The 23,640-nt window shown below is 37.8% G+C and overlaps 1 protein-coding gene across 4 annotated transcripts in view; it reads right to left on the bottom strand.

Moving 5' to 3' along the window:
• Positions 1 to 5,555: 5,555 nt before the first annotated feature.
• Mtx2 (metaxin 2) overlaps positions 5,556 to 23,640 on the bottom strand; it is a 61,974-nt gene continuing 43,889 nt past the window's right edge. For 2 of the 4 annotated variants that reach the window (NM_001429822.1, XM_087650188.1), the window contains 7 exon segments: positions 5,556 to 8,717; positions 10,646 to 10,722; positions 11,678 to 11,803; positions 12,188 to 12,226; positions 12,696 to 12,788; positions 14,117 to 14,193; positions 23,432 to 23,504. In NM_001429822.1, the coding sequence (NP_001416751.1) occupies positions 8,687 to 8,717; positions 10,646 to 10,722; positions 11,678 to 11,803; positions 12,188 to 12,226; positions 12,696 to 12,788; positions 14,117 to 14,193; positions 23,432 to 23,504 (516 nt within the window). In that variant the 3' untranslated portion in view covers positions 5,556 to 8,686. 4 annotated transcript variants of the gene reach the window in all.

The following is a 23,640-nucleotide window of genomic DNA, read 5'->3' as shown; positions in this document are numbered from 1 at the left end:
TCAATACTTATTAAAATACACTTTCTGGAAAGCAAACTATATAATCCTGATTGGTTTGTATTCAGCCCTTAGCACATGTTCAAAGTCCTGTACCTAGGATGTGTTAACAATACTCCGTTTACCTTCCCTAAACATGAAGTGTGAACACTGCACGCCCTTTTCTAACTCTTTTCATGAGCCATTTCGAGGCCTAGTCCTGTCAACTGATTTTTTCTCCTGATTCCTTGTACATTTTGCCTTTTTCTTTTTCCTCATTGGATTCCAGACACAGAATTTTATATTATTGGGTACTAGAGATTTTTGTGTTCCTTAACTAATTCAAGGCTATGTTTTAAAATGTTACTTGGAATCCATCCCCTGCCCACCCCACCCCCAGCTTTGTTTAGAGGGTCTATTCAGCCATTAGCAGGCACCGAATCAGGCCCTAACTTCCATGACCTACACAGCTTGGGGACTAACCTAGAATGTCGGGAAATGAAGAAACAATAGACACATACAGAGAAAAGAAGGAATCGGATGGACCTTGTGTTCTGATGTAGGCACACCAGTAGCTAACTCAGAGCGTTAGCTAAACCACAAACCTAATCGCAGTAGATCTAGGGGGGAACGGCCTTGGGTTGCAGTTATCTGGGAAGGAAGGGAAAGCTATGGCTGATAGTTTCTGGACATACTGGTTTCAGCTAATGGTTAACCGCTAGTTAACTTCTGTAACTAGAAGGAAGCTCTGCCATTCTTCTAAGCCTGACCTTGGGAAGACTTTGCCACCCCCATGGGTCTGAGGCACAGGGTCCTTGGTATGCAAATACTATGCAATAACTCATCACTTCCTCCACTCTCCAAACGGAACACTAAGCAAAGTGATGGCCTTCTGAAACATCTATAGGCTTCGTCAGTGGCCTTTCTACTCTCCCTAGCAGGAACACAGACCATGCACAGCCTTATGTGAGAGCAAGACTGTTCTGCTGGGTTTTCCCAGAGTTTTTTGCTGTATCCCAGGTGGTTTCTCCATATGCATGGTACAGCCAACACTTGGTAGAAGACGAAAAATGACAGGCCTCCAGAGTTCTCTATGCAGGTGTCTTCCCTCCAAGACTCTGCTTTATAAATTCTCAACCCAGGGAGACTGCTGCTTCTACTTGGGTTCTCATCTTATCTGGGCAACCTAGAAATGCTCTTTAAGGGGAAGCTGTTTCCCGTAAGGAAAGGATCACTGTTCTAAATCTAGTTCCGTGTCTTGAACCTTTTACTTCAGATATTCCATCTGGTTTCTTTAGTTACTTAAGGCAAGATAAGACTGCTCCTCTTTATCCCCGTCATGGACAGAAAAGAAAGTTCTTAATATCACTATAAAATGTAAACATTTCTTGAGGAATCAGAGTGAAACAAACTTTCCTGTTTTAAAATAGTCCCCCCCCAAAAGACCCACAAATGAAAACTGACCCCTTTTTAAGTAAGGTACTTAGCAGAAATAGTAAAAATGTTAGCATTTTTAGATAACATTTTAACCTGACTGGGCCTGGTTGGTGGCACATGTAACAGTTCCAGCTATGTAAGATCTGAGGCAGGATTCTAAATTCAAATTCAGTCTGGGCCTCACAGCGAATTCAAGGGCACCTTGCAAAGCTCAGTGTGACCACCTCAAACTAAAAATTGCAAAGAAAGCTGAATAGCTGAGTGGGTGAAAGCCCTTCACCCAACCCCCAGTAATGGGACTGGGGTGATTTCTATACAGCTGAGGTCTAAACATTTTAAAGGTGAGTCACCTATCCCATTTCAAAAATCATTTTAATATCTTAAAAGTTACCAAAAAAAATCATATTAGGCCATTTACTGGTGGTGCACACTTTTAATACCAGTAAAGGCAAGTGGATTCTTTGAATTCAAGGCCAACCTGGTCTACCTAGAGGTCTTGGCCAGCCATGGATACACTGAGACAGTGTTTCAAAAAGAAAAAATAAAATCATTGTTTCAATAACCATTTTAATATCTTCTAATGTATTATTTAAACAAGTTATTTTCCCATTTCTGTGCTTTGGCAACAAAGAAAACCAAAAGCTGGTGTGACTGCAGCACAATTCTATAGAAGGGAAAAATAATGAAACAAACAAAAACTGGCCTGAGCAAGCTGGTCCTGTTTTCTCTTACATGCCCCATTCTGTATTGGCGAGACCAGATAATGAGCAGCGCTTTTTCTTTGTAACAATTCATTAATCAGAGAAATGATCCTTGCTAGTGTTTAGATGTTTTACTTAATTTGGTACCTCTGGCCTGCTGCCCCACTCGTGCCAAAATTATTATTTCTCACCCAGCAGGTGATAAATAACAACTTCACTCGTGATTAATACCATGAATCCTTCAACCTGACTAATGCAAGGGAAAAAAAAGGAAAACCCAACTTGAGACCTACAGAACAAGTGGGTGATAATTGTGAGGACTGTGGAAGCTCTGTTCCACTTGTGAGGGGGGACATCCACGGGAAATGAGGCGTTTGCCCACAGTCCAGCTGATCCTCTGAGGCTTCATTAAGCCCATCTCAGCAATATTTGCCTTCGCGGTCCCAGTGCTGGGTTTTCTTGCTCCTAACCACTCAGTTCTAAGTACCTTCAGAGAAAAGAAACCACCACCTCACTTCTGCCTACATTTAAATATATATTAAATGGGTGACTGACCAAATAATAAATGAGAAAATGGAAATCTTACCCAAGTATTAGACACTGCAACGGGTCATTTGGGAACTACACAAGTTCTCGTTACTTCTGAAACACTGCAAGCATGCACAAAAGTAGCTTTGCTTTCAAAGCCAGGGCAAAGTTAACACTTGCTACTGGCAAAAAGGAAAGCTGCTCACAATGGCCAATAACTAAAGCCACAGGATGCCATCAACTTTGTCACTATTGTTTAGCACTAGACACGAGTTAAGCATCAGTGGTCCTTAGTCAGGCAGAGGGTAAGAGGCACCATAGAGAAAGTACAGAAAGCTCCCTTGCCTCCTTCTTTACGTTGCCTTTTTTTTTTTGAGATGGGACTTCTCTGAGTAATCTTGGGTGCCCTGACACACTCTATGTAAAAAAGGGTGGCCTTACACTCAGAGATGTGTCTACCTGTCTCTGAAGTGCTAGAATAAAATCGCCATGCCCACTGGCACTTCACGGTTTTAGTCCCAAGTCAAGTCAATGGGTTCATGACGGGACTCAGTCAGCTGAATGAGGTTCAAGATATATTTGACAGGCAAGTAGTTTTATTTTAATGCCATTACATAGATGGGTGAGTTCTAACATGGCGGAGCTCCCCCACTAGCACCTGTCTGCCTTTCTGACTGAGTGTGTGACTGCTGCCTAAACGGAGAGACATGGAGCAATGACAACAGGCATACAGTTACATGGACAGAGAGAGCTATATGACACAGACTAGGTACTGACTTCCTCAACTAAAAACTGTTCTACTTTATCTAAAGCAATGTGTGGTGTAAGCACTGAATCACTTGAAAACAGCACAGTGGTATAAGAGACAAGGAAACAGGAACAGAGGACCACACCCAGGTTGGGTATCAGGTTTAACCAGAATCTAAAGTGAAAAAAGAACCAATCTAAACCAAGAAGCAGTGCTCATTAGCCAGGTACTGGAAAGCCCAGCGAGTAGTAACTAACCTGAGGCTGGAGCTCATTTACCACCACATCTCCCTGAGCAGGACAGACGAGCTCCATGAATAGCCAAGGGCAGCTGGTGCTCAGGAGCCAGTGACAAAGCACTAGCCTGGGCTACCCCCAAAGCTTTAAAAGGAGAATCTCTCTACTTTCTATGATTCAGAGAACAAAGAGAATTATTATTTATTTAATTAAACTTTATTGGGCTCTAATTTATATACATAAAATATAGTTTGATAAATTATGTACCTTGTAAACATTAGAATCAAAATAAATTCCCATTATCCTCCAAAAATATGTTCCTCTTCATTTAACCCACTAAGATAAAAACTGGCCCCAGGCAACCAGAGTTCTTACTGCAGATTAATTTTGATTTAAATTTCACACACTGCTTACTCCCACCAGAGTACTTACTTTTATACCACACAGCCCTGGCTGTTTGTTGAGTGGACTAAAATAAGCATTTTTTTGGGCTGCACTCAGTAGTTAAAACTAGCTGCTGTTCTCAGGTTCAGACCCAACACATATAACTGCAGCTCACAATTGCCTGTAAATTCAGTTACAGTGGATGTGGCCTGAGGGTACCATACCGGTCATGTATACCACTTGGTATACATCAAACACACAGACAAGGACTCACACATACAAAATGTTTAAAACCTTAAAAATAAACAAACAGAAAAAACAAACACACACACACACACACAAAAACATGAAGTGGTGGCAAAGGCCTATAATCCTAGCACTCTAGGGACAGAGGCAGATTGGTCGCTGCGAGTTCCAGGCCAAAGCTATACAGTAGCTGAGGCACTGTCCTTTTGTTTTTTCACTCTATGGGACGTAAAGGTGAACATTGCCCCAGGTTTTAACTTGGAGTCTGACAGTGGTGCTGCACATCTTTCATCCAAACACTCAGCAGGCAGAGGCAGATGGATCTCTGAGTTTGAGGTCTGTCTCAAAGGAGAGACAAGTGTTAATTTGGATATGAAATACAATTGATAATGAGATAGACTGTGAGCACGGAGGGGAGAAGGGTTCCTCCCAATGTGCCACTCTTCCCTGAGAACCAAGGGCAGTTAATGGCTGCTGAAGAAGGAAAACACTTCTCTTTGGGAAGAGGGAAGCCAATGGTAGGCCACCCCATACCCTACAGTGGATGGCCTCACACACACAACAATTACAAAAAACTTTGTAATTTTTTAAAGACAGGAAGTTGGGGGGGGGGGAGGATGGGAGGTACTGGGAGGGGTGGGGGATGGATACGACTAAAATATTTGTATACATGTGTGAAAAATTTTAAGAATTGTTTGTGTCTCCATTTCCTCTTTTGTAAACTGGAGATGATAATGGCCGTGAAGTGTTCTATGCAGATTAAGTAAGTTAGAAATGCTTGGTAAAGGATGAAAGGCAGCATCAAATAACTAACTCTCAACCTGCTGATAACAGGTTCATGTCTGATCCGTCACAGCATCACTAAGGGCAATGGAACAGAAATATCAGAAAATCTGAGACGATCTATAGATATAGATCTATAGATTATAATCCTTGGGGTATGCATGTGAATTCCCATCAATACTCCTGTGAAAACTACCCGTTCTTTACCAAAATGAAAGATAAAATAAAAATATCAAGATGTGCTCACCTCCACGAAACAGTTCTGTCAGCCCACCCCAGCACTGATGCGACATGGTCGGTGCAATTTACATTAGCTGGTCAGACGGCTGAGACTGCCTTGCTGTGATCTAGTCACACTCTCTCCGTGCACATTTTTAAGTAATACTCCCCTGTCACGAGTTTCACCACGTACTTAGTACAGAGTACACATGTCAACTGCTTTCCTTAGAGAACTGGTTACTCCACGTGTACTACGATCAGGGAGTAGCCAAAAAGACCAAAGTAAATGAAACACACTCAGTTGCTTAAAGTTTATTTTTATATGATCTTAAAGAAAGAAAAGTCAAGATATAGAATATAATGTAACAAATCAAACAATTCAAAGTGAAGGTGTACAAATAACAATACAAAGAACATGTACATGACATTATGCAGTACTTTTGAGGTTTCAAACAACAGAGTTTTTGGTTTTGAGATCCTGCAACTACCACCATATTGTTCAAGTAATCCATATTCCAAAAGTTAGTTATTTGTAAAATAACTAATCGGCACACAATTCTAAGACAACCTGCCTTTACCCCGGTCTTCAAAATAGTCCTGTTCAATTCTTCTACAGAAAGCAAGGAGGTTGCTATAGTTTTTCACCTTCTCACAAAGTTCATCACTGGTCAACTGTGTGGTAAGAATGGTGTACAAATGGCCAAAAACCAGAGCATCAAGTTCAGTAGGTCTAAAATAAAAGTAAAGATGAGAAGCATGAGAGCTGCCTCGTTTTTATGGTAGAACGCATCCTATTTAAAAAAAAAAATTTTTTTATTTATCAATTTAAAAGAAAAAAGTCATTAAAATAAACCCTCCCACAACTTGACAGGATTTTTTTCCATTTTAGAACATGATAAAAGAAAACTATGATTTGATGTATTAATTGTGTTAATATATATACTCATTATTTTAATAATCAAATAAATACAGTAGGTTTCCAGTGTGCCAGAAAGTATACTAAAAAAAAAGGGAACAAAAAAAAAAGAAAAATACACACACACACACACACACACACACACACACACACAGCAGGTTCCCCATGTGCCTCAATCTTTACATACCCAGTTCCTAGTACAGTACCTGTACTAGGTCTCTAGGATTTTCTGAAAGGTAAGTACCCTGCAGAAAGTGAAATCTTTCCTTCTAACAACAATTATTCCCATCTTTTGGCATTCTTCCCTCTCTGGTGCAATGATGGAGTATTACATAAAGTGAGACATTCAACTGGCACATGCCTATAACTGCCTCACTCAGTCCCAGCTCAGTAATACTGTAAATTCAAGGTGATCTTGGGCTATACAGCAAATCCATACCTAAAAATAAAATAAAGTGAAAATGTGCAACCCGTGGTCATATTTAAGAAGGCAGTCAAAAGGGTTGCATTTTTTAAAAATCACTAGTGTACTTGAACTTAAGAGTACCATAATTTTTTCATCATAAACAGAGAATCAATAACAAGTAGGTCCTTACAAAGAACCAAAGACACAAGTGGATAAATGTAGGGTGAAGGCACCCCAACAGAAGTTATACAAATGTAACTTTCCTACATCCCTAACACACTGCTTAAAAAGTAAGCTCTTGCAAGTAGGGACTTATTTTCTTAATCTTGTTTAGTGACAATCACCCTTCAGTTCTTGTATAGCTTGAGCATTCTGTACCAATAAATGAAGGCTCTGAATGAGGTCAAATCAACGATCTGTGCTCAAATGACAGTGGGTCAAGAAGTACCCTTAAGTGATCACAATGCCATGTGTTATAAAACATCTACTTGTAAAACTCGAATGGTGCACACAGAACTGATGGTGTTGAGATTGCTAAAGTTGCTTTTTAAAGTCTATGAGTGTGTAGGCTGTAATAACTAAGCCAGCAAAGCAAACACATTACCCAAGCACACTTCTGAAGCATAATTCTTCAAATTTAAGACAATGTCTCCTGATGTTGTACTGGCTGGCCTGGAACTTTCTATGCAAACCAGTCTAATCTCAAATTCACAAATTTATCTGCCTCTGCCTCCCCAAGTGTTGAGATTAAAGGCATTCCCTATCGTGTCCTACAATCCTTTTAAATTTCAGTGACTCACAAGAACTGATTCTGATTATTATAAATTACCAATTCCCGCAATTCCTTTTTAAAAAAGAAGTGTACTTGTAAGACTGGCAAGATGGCTCCACAGGGTTAAGGAACTTGCTGTCCAGTCTGATGACTTGAGTTCTATCCCAGGAACCCATGTGGTAGAAGGAAAAAGAAATCAGCTTCTCCAAGTTGCCCTCTGACCTCCAACTTGAACCGTGGCACACGGTTATCCCCACTACCCACCCCTGTGACACACAAATAAATATAACTGATTTTTTCTAAAATGAAGTGTACTTGTGGTTATATAACTATATGCATTTCCTAAAACTCATAAAATCATAGCCATAAAAGTACCAACTCTACTAAAAGTGAATTATGCATCCTACCCCGAAGGCAAAAGTTCAGAAAAACTTGCAGCTCTTATGAAAGCCAATGGCAAAGCAACAACATACTGTGCCAGAGAGAGATGGCTCAGCAGGTAAAGGCAATGGCTGCTATGTCTGACAGTTCAAACTCAAGCCCTGGACCTCGCACTGTAAATTCAGAGAACCAACTCCCTTCAAACATGTCATAGCACACATGCATGATCCCTGCATACACCCCATAAATGTAAATTCTACAATGTTGAGCCATCATCTTCCTGCTCTTAAATTCCTTTGTTATATAATGAAGGAAAAAAATAAACTTTCCATTCTTGTGCTTAAAGAGATCTTTGGACAGTGATATGGCTATGTGTGGGTATGGATGAGTGTGTGTGTGACCCATGTGCAAATTCTCTTCCTTCGATCATTAAGATATTTCAAATATATTACTGCTTTTATCTTTACAGACTTTTATTAGAAAAATATTCTAGGATGATATATTCTTAAAGTCCTACTACCACCTTATCTTGAATCATCATCATCATTTCAGTTAGATATTCTTTCATTTGAATATCAAAATGAAAAGTGCTGTAAAACGTGAACATTTTCCTAACCTTTTCCATTTAAAATAAGTCTCCTGCCCATCCTTTTTCCTTATTATTTTGTCTTCTTCTCTGACATCCTCTATAGTATCATCTAATTCCAAAACTATTAGTTTTGTCTAGGTGTCTCCTAATTTTTTTCACATATTATTTATTTTGCCATCTCTTCATATTAGAAAAATTATCACACACACACACACAAAAAATAGTGAGCTACAAAATTATTACTAAGACATGCAAATCAAAGCTCCTGCTGACTTCTTTCTCAATTGCTGTTCTTGGTACAAGATCTAACTTCTTTCCTCTTTCTAAAAACAAGCAAAAATCTTTGGGTTTCCTTCGCATGTCTTCACTCAACATCTTCAGCAGGTAAGTCAAAACTAGGAGTAAAAGAGGGTACAAAGAAAAGAGAATCTGTCACTACTCAGTATATGTGAGAGTCAAGGGTAGAATGCAAGGCCTCCAATTTAGAATCTAATCTATTTCTCTTAAGCAAATGCCTTACAAGCTAAGATGCTGTGTCTCACAAAGAAATCACTCCCACTACTGTAAAGAAATGGAAAAAAGTTTTACCATAACAAAATAAAATTACAGGTCACCTTTTTCTAAATGTACTTTCCTTTTATCTAATATTGATTAAATGATGGCCAGCGAGGCATGGGACGCAGGCCTGCAATCCCAGCACTTGGGGGGCTAAGCAAGAACAAGCATGGGTTTGAGGTCAGCCTAAGCTACAAAGCAAGTTCCAGGGCTGCATAGTAGTAGCCTTATCTCCAAAAATAAAAAGATTAGGCACAATTAAAAATTAAATATATCCTTCAATATAATTCCTAAAGCTAGAGAGATGGCTCAGTAGCTTAGAGTACTAATTGCTCTTCCAAAGGACCTACTTGGTTCCCAGCACCCACATCACAGCTGGTAACTGCCTATAACTCCAGCATTCTGGGATCCAATGCCCTCTACTGGCTCTGCAGAAACCAGGTACAAACCAGACAAAGCATAAACGCACATAAAAATAAATATAGTTTAAATAAAAAGAAAATCATCCTAGAGGTAGGAAATTGCTCAACAGTAAAAGCATATCCCCTATAAACAAGAGAATGACCCCCAGCGCACACATAAATGTCAGGTGGACATGGTATTCTCCTTAACTGCAGCCTCAGAAGGCAGGGAGAGAACAACATCTCAGCAAGCTAGCTAGTGAGATGTGAGCCCTATCAACAGTTCAGAGATCCTACAGAGTCTGCCTCAAAGAGTATTAAGAGCAAGGTTTCTGACATCAACCTCAGGCTCCCACAAGCACATACCTATACATGCATGCATACCCAAACACACGTGTACTCACACACATGCATGCATACCATACATAAAAACACATGAAAAGAAAAACTATCAACCTAAAGAATCTATTTTTAGCAATAAGCCAATAAAAAGCCTTTTAAGAAAGCCACTGAGATTAAAACATTCATTTAAGCGGCATCACATACTGGATTACAAAACTGACAACTACTTTCAATATATTAAAATTATAATTTTTAATGAAGGAAAATTTTTGTTTACATTTAGCATTTATGTTTAATCTTGTTAATAGAACATTAATTACTCAATTTATATACATACAGATATTTTATCTGTACTCCTTAATGTCTATACTTAAGAATATTTTCATAGCTCTTAAAGGATAAACAGTTCTTATCCACCTGACGAGACTGTTGTTCTTAATGACTTTCCTGGTCCTCAAGCATCAGTCACTGCAGACTGAGGCCCTGTTAACAGCATATTCATGTGTTTTTACTTGACAGGGTTTTTTTTTTAAATTTTTATTGTATATACAAAGTTATTTTGTATATAAAATATTATTTTATACTTCTCACAGCACCTTGAACTATCTCTATCAATACCTTTGTTCAATCATAGAACAACTGATTGATTTATAAGGCTGACCTTAAGAAAACTAAATGAGAAGGGCTGAACTTTAGAAAATTTAGTTCCCCAGAGCCAGCACTATGTCTAACAGCCAAGAGAGGATTAATATTTAATGAGTACAAAAATAAAATTTAAAAGTAAGTCTTTATATATATATTTTTTCTCTGTAATATGTCCTGCTGCTTGAGAATAAAATATGTGGACAGAAAGCTCTCAACATCAATGACATAACAAAAAGGGGAGTGGAGCCCTTTCCAATGTAACAAGTCCCCACCTAGAAGAGCAAAGTTATAAGTGCTTCCTGAAAAATAATGCCTTTGTGATACAAGATCTTTATAACCTCTATGAAGCAAAGGCATATCACAATAACAAAACATCTTACTGCTTATCGAAGAAGTAAGGTTGTGTTCCCAGTCTTTGGGAAAGGGCTTGACAGCACCGGTCTACGTTTTCTAAGACCTACACAAGCAGTGAACCAAAAAGAAAAATGTCAAAATTAGCAAAGCAATAAAAGTAAGACTATTTGTATCATACTTTATGATAATCCACTTAACTTTTTAACACCACAAACCACATACATGACATAAATAATGCTTTTGATATCAGTTTGATATCAATTTGAGAGTGAAAGACTTAACAGCAAATACAAGCATATTTAAGATACTGATAAGGAGGACTACTTAACAAAGTTTTTCTCTCAAAATTTTATTCTCCCAACAATGTTTTCCTGAGTCCACATATTCAACGATTTTGCTTACACTGAAGGAGGGAAGGTGGACTCATAAAAATGGCACACTGAGAGCTGCTGAAGCCTGGCCTCACTCTACCCACAGCCACCTGCTAACCCTTGTAGCACGTCAGTAGACAGGCATAGATTTGGCAAAGAGAACACCAGTTATAGCTTAAAGATGCTCAACTTCATGACCTTGAAATTTTATATTTATTTTGTTTTTTGATACCTTAATAAACTTAAGGCCCCCCCCAAAAAACCCAGATTACATTAAGTACTTAAGAAACTTAATATTTTTTTAAGCTCTGATGCTGCAGATCTATTTATTGACATAAAAGATTCCCACAATATACTGTTTAGAGGGAGAAAAATCAAGTTACAGAATAGCAGGCATAATATGATCCCATCAGAGGAGGACAGTATTACTAAGACAGCTAGAAAAACATTATCCAAATGAAGAAAGGCAATTCTGAGGTGGCAGGACTTCTGAAAATTGTATTTGTCATTAAGGCAAATAAACATGTGCAGCTCTCATAAAAGAAATAAAACTACATCGCAAGAGAGAAACAACAGCAAGTGCTTCGCTGTTGATGTTACAATGTTACACTGAAATTATTTCTGTGAAGTAATGTCACTTTCAGTGCGTAAGAATGGAAGCTCTTTTAAACGTCCATACGTACTGACCTGGTCCAGGGTCTTGTTACCCCATCCAATGGCTTTCATCTTACGCTTGACTTCACACTGCTTCTGGTAGGTCAGAATGAGGTTCAGAGGCCAAGGATAAGGAGACCCATACCTAGCAAGAGTGATCTAAAGGAAAAAGGCTGTTAAAGGCAGAATCTTTCCAAAAAGTAATGCATTCTTACAAACAGAATTTTTAAAAGTATGTATTTCTGGAGAACATACATAAAGCAATCTGGAAAAAAAATATATAGCTCATAGTATAAAAAATTAAATTTTTAAACCATTCCCTTTAAAAATATATAAACTTTATGTACTTTACAACCAGTTCTATCAAACAATGACACATAGCTTCCCTAAAATGTATGTGCAAGCAAAATTAAAGTAAGTGAAAAACTGTCTCACTAATGGTACAAACCACAATGTTTCATTTATGAGCAGGGACTTGCGATTCTGAGCAAAAGTGTTTTCTCATTAAATTTTAATTAAGATAAATGCTGCAGAAGCACTCACCTCCCCTACTGTAGCTTCATCACACCACTGGAGATACAACTAGAAACAAAGGAACAGTCACTGAAACTTTAAAAGACTGAAAAGGGGCAAAGGTATTTCTTACCATAGTAATTTCTAATAAGTCAACTTCGTGAATCAAATATATGGGTTTTTTCTTCTTGGCTATTCACTGCACAGAATTATTAAATTCATCGGCAATACTTTACAGAAAACATGTCTTACTTACAGAATATGTGTCTAAACATCATTACTTTATGGGGACTATTAAAGTCTGAATGGCTAAAGTAGAGCAGTAAGTAGGCAAGACTCACTCCTAATGAACAGAAAAACTGGTGCAAATAACAAGAAACTTTTTTATAGATGATGATCAAATAATTCAGATGACCACCCCTGTCTGAGGGTTTGTCCCATTTCTCAATGGCTTTATAGGAGTTCTGTAAGGAGAACTTTATATGAGAATCCAGACTGTACGAAATTGTATTTTGTCTTAGGCCTTATCCTCTCATACCTCTGCAGTCAGCAGCATGTTGTTGACTAATTCCATGTAAGCCTTCATTTCTGCTTTTTGGACTTCATCCAACCCATCACTAAGAGAATGGCCCTAAAGGGAATTTAAAAAATTTTAAAAGAGAATCTGACTAAATATACAAATCTTTCAGTTATCTTACTAGTATAACAATATCTAAATGTCCAGTGCATTAATTTCCAAAATGCTTTTTAAAACAAAGTATACCTAATATTCAATCACTACTAAGTAGTATTAATTTGTCACTATATTTTCAAAAGACAGAATTATAGAATGAATTATTTCATAAAGGAGAAAACAAAATGATCACTAGTAAGCCCTGTTTTTTAAGCATAAACCTTAAAAACAAAAGAAATACCAAAACATGTACTACTTATAAAATAGGCAAAGAAAAAAATTAAAACAAAAAAAAACAATGTTAATAAAGACATCATAGGGAGAAAGAGATGATGTCAGAACTCTCTAAGACATTGTAGAAATGGACAGACACATAAAATGATATAGTCTTTATTTATTAGTTAAATCTGACAATCTGGTCTGTATTATTAAAAGGTATATGCCAAAGCATCCTGACAACACTTTCAGGAATTCATCTTCTTCTTTGCTATGTGTGAGTCAGGGTCTTAATATGTAGACCTGGCTAGTCTGGAACTCACTATGTAGAACAGAGATCTGACTTCTAAGTGTTTAACAAGCACCATGCCCATGAAGGAGTTATCTTAATGAAACAAGTATATAGAAGTTTATGTCAAAGAAAATGTATTTTAATACTCCTAAAATAAATGGTCTATATGCAAATGCCCACTGAAAAACTATATAATGCATGTAATATAACAGAAAGCCATGTGTATGGCTTTTTAAAGATGTGTATCTATGTATAGTCATTAATATAGAATCATTTCTAAATATATTGGTAACTTTAAAGGACAAAATAACATATAATAGTATGACCTGGTTTTCTAACTGTGTAAAGGTCCAGAAAAATGTTTCTATAAACATTAATGAAAGTGCTTTTCTAACTGTTAAAATCTAAATTAAGCCAATGAACAGATCACTCAAGTACGTAACTTAATACTTTCAACTTCAAGACAGATCTTATATCTCCCCTCTCAAAGATCAACCAGATCTTTAATAAGAACTTAAAAGCTTCATTTATGACAGAAATTCTCATACTCTTTATTAGAAAACATCTTCCATTTTCCAAAAATCAACCAACATCTTTGCTATTGGTTTATATTATAAAGAAGCACTCAACTTATAGTTGAGAAATAATTTCTAATAATTTACATCAGCATTTTGTAAAGTTAGTTTAAAAATCAATAAAGATACTAAGAAACACTAAAGAATATGAAAAGGTCACTTAAAGTGACTATGGTCAAATGCATTTAGTATTTTTTCCTTACCTTGGCTTTAACAAATTGGATTATTGGGCCAAGTTCTGACACTACTTGATTTCCCACATGAATAAAAGGTACTTTTCCTGTTGAGGGCAAAAGATGTGAGAAAACAGCTTCAGTAAATTAAAGTTTGTGCTAGTAAAAAAATAAATAAATAAATAAACAAGAAAACTCAGAAAATGCTTTATTTATAAAGAAATATTATGAAATTATAATTTTCCAAATTATAGCCAGAAGCATCTGCTGAAGTCTAAATTTTAAGCAATGATTGCCAATGAATTTTAAAACAAAAGAACCAAGCACAGTAGCACATGCCTATAATCCCAGAACTCAGGAGGCAGAGGCAGGGGGATTCTAAGGTCAAGAACAGCCTTGAAAGTAAAACTCTCTTAAAATTCAAAAACTAAAAAGTAGGGAGAGAGAAGAAAGAAGCAAAGAAGGAAAAACAAACAAGTAGCGTTCACACTTCAGAGGTAACACTATACTAATTGCTCAATCACTCATATTACATGGACCAGGACAGGACACCAGTTCAAGATCACTGAAAACTTTCAAAGAAATTAAAATAAGGATTTCTCATCACAGTACAGAGCAAAGCTTCAATCCACACTAAAAGGTACAGTTGTGTTTTGTTTGACACAGGGTCTCACTATGTAGTCTTGGCTAACCTGTATGTAGACTATACTGGCCTTTGTCTCCTGTATGCTGAGAAATGTAATTTCAAAAGATTTCTTTTATACTTTTTAATTTTTAAATCTAATACCCACTGAAGTCAGTATTTTTAGCACATAACAATGCATTAATGTCTTTGGCTCAAAGAATTTACCATCTATAGGGTATGTTAGTTTGAGTATGTTCCCAAGATATAAGAGAAAAAAGAACAAACAGTAAGCTTATGAAAATGGTAACACTAAAGGACACAGCTCAGCTTAGGGGTAATGTCTGACCAACATCCTTGAGGTTTTAGATTCACATCTCATTAAGGGAGTGCAGAAGAGAAAGAGGAGGGAAAAACTGTGGTGTCTTTAAGTAAATGCCACATTAGAGAGTAATATTCCATTTTAATAAACATTAATGCTTAATGCAATTTTGAGAGATAAAGAAGAAAAGTGACTCTAAACAGCAAGCGACTCTACTCCAAATGTGAAAGGACAGGACCTGCTGTCAGACTTAGTTCAAGCAGAGTTCATGCTAACAGCAGGCTTCTTCCTGCTACTGCTCAGTATATTCACTTCTCTCTGGCTTAGTCAGCCTGAGGGTAATGGATGAGGTGTCTGGCACCAATAAAAGCTTCATCTGCATCTATGTAATAACACTACAAAGAAAAGGCAAGCCTTTTGGAACACAACACTCAATAGATGTATTGGGAAGGCATGTCCCTATTACCAATGGTATATTCTTTATACTGCTTTAGAGGGAGGGAGGGTGTGTCTAAACTGGATAAACATTAGGCTACATTGTTGTTTTGGTTTTGACTTAAAAAAGATCTTTATTAGTGTGAATACAGGTCATCTGAGATCTTGAGAAAATAAACTGTTTCATGCCTAGACTAAGAGGTATTACAAAGTATGATGTTTAAGATTTTTATTATTTGATGTGGTGTGTGTGTGTGTGTGTGCGCGCGCGCGCGCACGTTGTAAATGGCCCTTTTATTTTCTTCCATGATGGGATGAGATGAGAGCCATACCCAAGCTTTATGACTACATGGCTTGGACTGAACCCAGAGTGTTGCTTTTATGTAACTATCCCCAGGTCTAGGCCTAGAAGCTTCTAGCCTCTGTACAATCTAATCTTCTGCAAGCCTGGACCTTAAAGACTTCAGCTTCCAGCCTTTCTGCTAACTCAGACCTAGAATGTTTTCAGCCTCCTAGACTTACTGCTGAATAAACTTACCCTTTCTAAACTCTTGCTGGCTGGTTCAAACTTGTCTCCAAACTGATTCAACTTGACTTCTCTGGGATTCTGACTGAATTGCTCTGCTTGGAAAAACTGCCTCTGAACTCCAAGAACTGAACTGAATGCACAAACTGACCAGAAAGGCAGGACCTCAACTGAACTCAACACTACCTCTCTCCCTGCACTGCTCTTAAGTAGCCTCTCTTGTCTGGTCTCATGAGAGTTGGGCATATCTTATCTGATTCATTTGTCAAATCTTTCTCTGATTAGTCACTTTGCCTGCTCCCCAATTAGATGTCACTGTATTAAAGATGTATACTAAAGGCATGTCTGTATTCCAGCTACAGGGATTAAAGTGTATCATTATGCAGACCTAGGTAGTCTTTGATGTGAACCCTTGCCAGAGCACCCATGTTGCCAGATTAAAATTCCTCTATGCCCTATAGTGTGTGTGTGTGTGTGTGTGTGTGTGTGTATTCACACTGGTGTGTTCACCCATCCAAGCATGAGTGTGCAGAGGCCAAAGGTTGACATCATTGCCCTTTATCATTATTCTATCAGTCTGAAAATCTTTCACTGGATTTAGAGCTCAAGGATTAACTAAATTGCCTTGCCTCTGTTTCTTAACACTGGGATTGCTGACAGGTGCTAAGAGGCCCAGCTTTTTGTGTAGGTGCTGAGGATCTGTATTCTGGGCCTCATGCACATACAGTTAAGTACTGAGCCATCTCTGTAGCCCTAATTACTTATTTCCCCCTAAAGAAAGCAATAAACATATTGTCAAGTAAGTTTGTATATTCCGAGAATGTTAGCTAGAAACTTAGACGGCATCTAATCTGAATATCTCATGTAACACAAGAGGTCACTGAAATTCAAAGAGAAGTGAAACTCCCCAAGGAAATAGTTAATAACTGACACAGGACTAATGACTTCCAAACTTTTAGCCAAAAAGTTTTCTACGTTCTCTGCTTAAAAAGTCCACTAGAAGCTGAGTATAGTGGCGCATGCCTTTAATCCCAGCACTCAGGAGGCAGAGACAGATGGATCTCTGTGAGTTCATGGCTAGCCTGGTCTACAAAGACAGTGCCAAGAGAGCCAGAGATCAATACTGAGTGTGGTGGTTTGAATGAAAGGGGCATGGTAGTATTAGGAGGTGTGGTCTTGTTGGAAGGAGTGTGTCACTGGGGGTAGCTTCCAGGTTTCAGAAGCTCAAAACAGAGCCAGTGGTTCACTCATTCTTCCTGCTGCCTACAGATCCAAATGTAGGCCTCTCTCCCTGTCCAGCACCATGTCTGCCTGCATGCCACCAAGCTGTCTGCCATGATGACAACAGACTAAACCTCTGAACTATACGCCACCCCAACTAAATGTTGTCCTTTATAAGAACTGCTGTGGTCATGGTGTCCCCTCACAGCAACAGAACACTGACAGTGAGCACTCGGTCTCTTTCATTAAAAAAAAAAAAATTAAATATCAAGCAGGCAGATTTTTAAATTTTGAACTCATAACTCCAAATCATGATAAAGGAAATACTAATCTGAAACAAGCTGAAGTATAAACTATCTTAGTAGAAAAATGAAGGGTAAAAAGAAAATGCTAAATGCAAGTAATTCCTAAATAATCACCAAATCAAAATGAGAAGATTGACAAATGTTTATATGTATAAATAGCAATATAGCAGCCAGGTGTGGTAGCACATGCCTTTAATCCCACTACTGGGGATCTCTGTGAGTTCCAGGTCAGCCTGGTCTACAAAGCAAATTCCAGGACAGCCAAAGCTGTTGCACAGGGCCAAAGCAAACAAACAGATAAGTAAAATTCAACCAAGGAGAAAAAAAGCAATATAGCATACTTACACTAATCAATTATACAGAATCTCTTATTCATGAAGGAGTGATTCTGTGTTAGTATTGCTCCAGCAAAACCATAACTAAAATAATCTGTGACATTATATTTAACATTTAATTAGCTTTGTGACATTATGTTTTTATACCAAAATTATTTGAATCCTATTTAATACTAGTTAAATCAACTAGCATATGACACCTAAGATCATCCTGACTGCTTAAATCTACTAGCATAAAACACACAGATTACTCTTATCATTTAAAAAGAACACTAGAAAGAAGAAAGCCGAAAGCCATTTCAGTGACTAAGACCCAGTGACAATTTCATTATTTCATGAGCTTTCTTCTTTTACCTGTTCTATAGGAAAGGTTAACTGAGGTATGTTAAATAATAAACAGATTCAGCCTTATGGTCTGCTTCTCTACCCAGGGCCAAATCAGCTGGCCGATACTCTCTCACACCCAACAGCCAACATGCCGCCCAGAAGGTCCACAGTAACCAAGGACACAGGTGAGAATCTTGCCCTAATACCCACACCAGCTCAGACACCCAGAGCCCAGCTGCTTAGAAACCTACCCCTGCCCTTCTTACTCTACCTTCCTTCTGGTCTGTTTCTCCACCCCGGGCAAGATCAGCAGGCCTGATACCCTCACACTGTATAGCATGCCTGCCTTCCAAGAGTTCCAAAGGAACCAGGGAGACAGATGAGAATCTTACCCAAATACCCATGCTAGCTTGGACACCCATAGAGCCCAGCTGATGCAGGACCTATCCACACTTCCAAGCTTCACCTTCCTTCCTGTCCTAGGCCTGATACCCTCCCACACCCTACAGACTGTCTGCCTCCCAGGAAGTTTGCAATAACCAGGGACACAAGAGGCCTGCTGTAACCAGAGACATAAAAGGCCCACCCTAACCTAAGACTGCACAGCCTGGGGGTTGGGGATTTAGCTCAGTGGTAGAGCGCTTGCCTAGCAAGCGCAAGGCCCTGGGTTCGGTCCCCAGCTCTGAAAAAAAGAAAACAACAACAACAACAACAACAACAACAACAACAACAAAAAATGCACAGCCTGACTCCCAGGATACCAGCTCTACCCAGGTCACAGAGCTCCACCTGCCTCCAAGGAGGCCAGCTCCAGTCAGAGACACCCAGGACAGTGAACACCAGAGATAACCAGATTGTGAGAAGCAAACACAAGACAGAATCCAATGCAATTTGACACCCCCAAAACCGAGTTCTCCCACTACAGCAAGCCTTGGACACCCTAACAGGTCTGAAAAGCAAGATAATGACCTGAAATACCATATCATGAAGATGATAGAAGCCTTCAAAGAGGATATAAACAACTCCCTCAAAGAAATGCAGGAAATCACAGGCAAATAGGTAGAAGCCCTTAAAGAGGAAATAAATAAATCGCTTAAAGAAATACAGGAAAATACCATCAAGCAGTGAAGGAATTGAACAAAATGCTGCAAGAACTAAAAGTGGAAATAGAAACAATAAAGAAAACACAAATTCAGGCAACCCTGGAGATGGACAACTTAGGAAAGAGAGCAGGAGCTACAGATGCAAGCATCACCAACAGAATATAAGAAATAGAAGAATCGAGAGGATAGAAAACATCTTCAACAAAATCATAGAGAAAACGTCCCTAACCTAATGAAAGAGATGGCCATAAATGTACAAGAAACTTACAGAGCACCAAATAGACTGGACCAGAAAGGAAAATCCTCCCACCACATAATAATCAAAACACTACATAAACACAAGAAAGAAATATTAAAAGCTATAAGGGGGGCTGGAAAGATGGCTCAGAGGTTAAGAGCACCGACTGCTCTACCAGAGGTCCTGAGTTCAATTCCCAGCAACCACATGGTGGCTCACAACCATCTATGAATAAAATAAATAAATCTTTAAAAAAAAAAATCATGTTTCTCCAAAAAAAAAAAAAAAAAAAAAAAGTTACAAGGGGGAAAGGCCAAGTAACATATAAAGGCGGACCTATCAGAATTATACCAGACTTCTCAACAGAGACTATGAAAGGAAGAAGATTCTGGACAGATGTCATACAGACTCTAAAAGAACAAAAATGCCAGCCCAGGCCACTATAATCAGCAAAACTTTCAATCACCATAGATGGAGAGGCCTAGATATTCCATGACAAAACCAAATTTAAACAATATCGTTCCACTAAACCAGCCTTACAGAGGATATTAAAAGGAAATCTCCAATACAGGGTAGGGTAACTACATCCAAGAAAACACAAGAAAGTAAACATTTCACAACCAAAAAAAAAAAAAAAAAAAAAAAAAGAGAGAGAGAGAGAGAGAGAGAGAATAACACATACACACATAATACCACCTCCAGCAACAAAAATAACAGGAACTGACAATCCTCTGTCTTTAATATCAACATCAATGGACTCAATTCCCCAATAAAAAAACACAGGCTCACAGACTGGATAAGTAAGCAGAATCCAGCATTTTGTTGCATACAAGAAACACGCTTCCATGACACTACGTCAGAGTAAAAGGCTAGAAAAAAGTTTTCCAAGCAAATTGTCCCAAGAAATAAGCTGTATATCTGATAAAATAGACTTTCAACCAAAACTTATCAAAAAAGATGGAGAAAGACACTTCATACTCATCAAAGAAAAGAAATCCACCAAGATGAACTCTCAATTCTGAATATCTATGCCCCAAATGCAAGGGTACCACATTCATAAGAGACTTTACTAAAGCTCAAAACACCTTACACATTAATAGTAGGAGACTTTAACACCCCACTCTCATCAATGGACAGATCATGGAAACAGAAACTAAAAGAGAGACACAGTGAAACTAACAGAAGTTATGAACCAAATGAATTTAACAGATATCTATAGAACATTTCACCCTAAAGCAAAAGGATACACCTTCTTCAACACTTCCTGGAACCTTCTCCAAAACTGATCATATAATTGAGCACAAAACAAGCCTTAACAGATATAAGAAGGTTGAAATAATCCCATGCATTCTATCAAATCACCACAGACTAAGGCAAATGGTCCCAAGAAATAAACTGGAGATGCCATTCTAATATCTGATAAAATACTTTCAACCAAAACTTATCAAAAAAATGATGAAAGACACTTCATACTCATGAAAGAGAAGAAATCTACCAAGATGAACTCTCAATAACAACAAAATCAAAGAAAGCCCACAAACTAATGGAAACTAAACAACTATCTGGCTAAATGGTATTTGGTCAGGGCAGAAATAAAGAAATCAAAGACTTAATAGAATTCAATGAAAATGAAGACACAACATATACAAACTTAGAGGATACAATGAAAGCAGTCTTAAGAGAAAAATTTATAGCACTAAGTGCCTTCATAAAGAAACTGGAGAGATCCCATACAAACAACTTAACAGCACATCTAAGAGCTCTAAAACAAAGAAGCAAAGGCGTACAAGAGGAGTCGAGGGCTGGAAATAGTCAAACTGAAATCAACCAGTTAGAAATAAATAGAAGGATACAAAAAACAAAACCAAGAGCTGGTTCTTTGAGAAAATCAACAAGATAGATAAACATTTAGCCAAACTAACTAAAGGACACAGAGACAATATCCAAATTAACAAAATCAAAAACGAAAAGGGAGACATAACAACAGAAACTGAAGAAATTAAAAAAAGAAATCACCTGAATCTACTATAAAAACCTACACTCAACAAAACTGGAAAATATAGGTGATTTTCTGGACAGATACCACATACCAAAGTTAAATCAAGATCAGGTAAACTATCTAAACAGTCCCATAACACCTAAGGAAATAGAAGCAGTCATTAAAAACCTCCCAACCAAAAAAAAGCCCAGGGCCAGATGATTTTGGTGCAAAATTCTACCAGACCTTCAAAGAAGAGCTAATACCAATACTCCTCAAACTATTCCACCAAATCCAAACAGAAGGAATACTATCCAATTTGTTCTTTGAAGCACAATTATGCTTATATCTAAACTATACAAAGACCTTATAAAGAAAGAGAACTTCAGACCAATTTCCCTTATGAATATCAATGCAAAAATACTCAATAAAATTCTTGCAAACCAAATCCAAGAACACATCAAAACCATCATTCACCACAATCAAGTAAGGCTTCATCCCAGAAATTCAGGAATGGTTCAATATATGAAAGTCCACCAACATAATGTACTCATAAATAAACTCAAGGAAAAGTCACACGATCATCTCTTTAGTTGCTGAAAAAGCCTTCAATAAATTACAATACCCCTTTATGTTAAAAGTCTTAGAGAGATCAGAAATTCATGGCACATACCTAAACATAATAAAAGCAATATATATTGCAAACTAACTGCCAACATAAAATTAAATGGAGAAAAACTAGAAGTAATTCCACTAAAATCAGGGACAAGACAAGGATGCCCACTCTCTCCCTCTCTATTCAACTATATATATAGTAGTTTAAATTCTAGCTAATGCAATTAGAAAACAAAAGGAGATCAAGGGGATACAAACTAGAAAAAAAAGAAGTCAAAGTATCACTATTTACAAATGATATGATAATATACCTAAGTGACACCAAAATTCCTCCAGAGAACTCTTACAGCTGATAAACAACTTCAGCAAAGTGGCTGGATATAAAATTAACTCACACAAATCAGCAGCCTTCTTTTATACAAATGATAAACAGGCTGAGAAAAAAATTAGGGAAACAACACCCTTCACAGTAACCACAAATAGTAGAAAATTATCTTAGTGTAACTCTTACCAAGCAAGTGAAAGATTTGTATGTATGGCAAGGACTTCAAATCCTTCAAGAAAGAAATTGAAGAAGATCTCAGAAGATGGAAAGATCTCCCATGCTCATGGATTGGTAGGATTAACATATTGAAAATGGCCATCTTACCAAGAGCAATCTACAAATTCAATGCAACCCCCACTAAAATTCTAACACAACTCTTCACAGACATGGAGAGAGCAATTCTCAACTTCAAATGAAAAAACAAATAAGCCAGGATAGTCAAAACAATTCTCAGTAATAAAAGGATTTCCAGGGGAAACACCATTCCTGACCTCAGGCTGTACTACAAAGCCCCAGGGAAGGGGGAGGCCTGCTGTGGGTGGAGCACGCTCTCAGAAGCAACCAGGAGGAGGAATGGGATGAGGAACTGTGGGAGGAGGGATTGAAAAGGGGGTTGGGGTGGGGGACAACAGCTAGAATGTAAATCAAACAAACAAAAGCCAGGTTCATAGGTGTGAAAGTGGGTTTTCTGATAAGGAAAGCCCTATAAATAAGACTAAGGAATTCTGACATCACATGTCCTTAACAATCCAGTTAAACACCTCAGACCAGAGTTTGTACACATGGTTCTTCATGATTAAGTTTAGAACTGCTACTTGGAAAAAAAAAATAGGAAAATAACTCTTCAAAGAGAAAAAAAAAAATTCAAACAAAGGATTTTAACATTGGAGGCTAGAAATAAGGTGGTGTTTGCTATCATGTCTAAGGCCTTAGGTTCAATCCTCAATATTAAATAACAAACAAAAAGTACTAACAGAAACCACACACACTTACCAGATGGAGACATATATTCTGCATTTGCCCTGCATACCACTTTGACAGGCAGATTACACATCTGCAAAAAGGTCTGTAAATAAAGAGAAATACAATAAGCTTGATAAAAATTCATGCCTATTTAAAGAGAACTCTTTCTTTACTCCTTTCCTAAATTTAATAGTTCACAGAGTAACGCTGCACTAAACATGATGAGCAACCTTAAGGTC

The sequence above is a fragment of the Rattus norvegicus genome, chromosome 3 (assembly GCF_021556685.1).
Source record: "Rattus norvegicus strain SHRSP/BbbUtx chromosome 3, alternate assembly SHRSP_T2T, whole genome shotgun sequence".
Classification (NCBI taxonomy): domain Eukaryota; kingdom Metazoa; phylum Chordata; class Mammalia; order Rodentia; family Muridae; genus Rattus; species Rattus norvegicus.
Note: the sequence above shows the minus strand (reverse complement) of the source record. Positions and strands in the feature narration are given on the sequence as shown.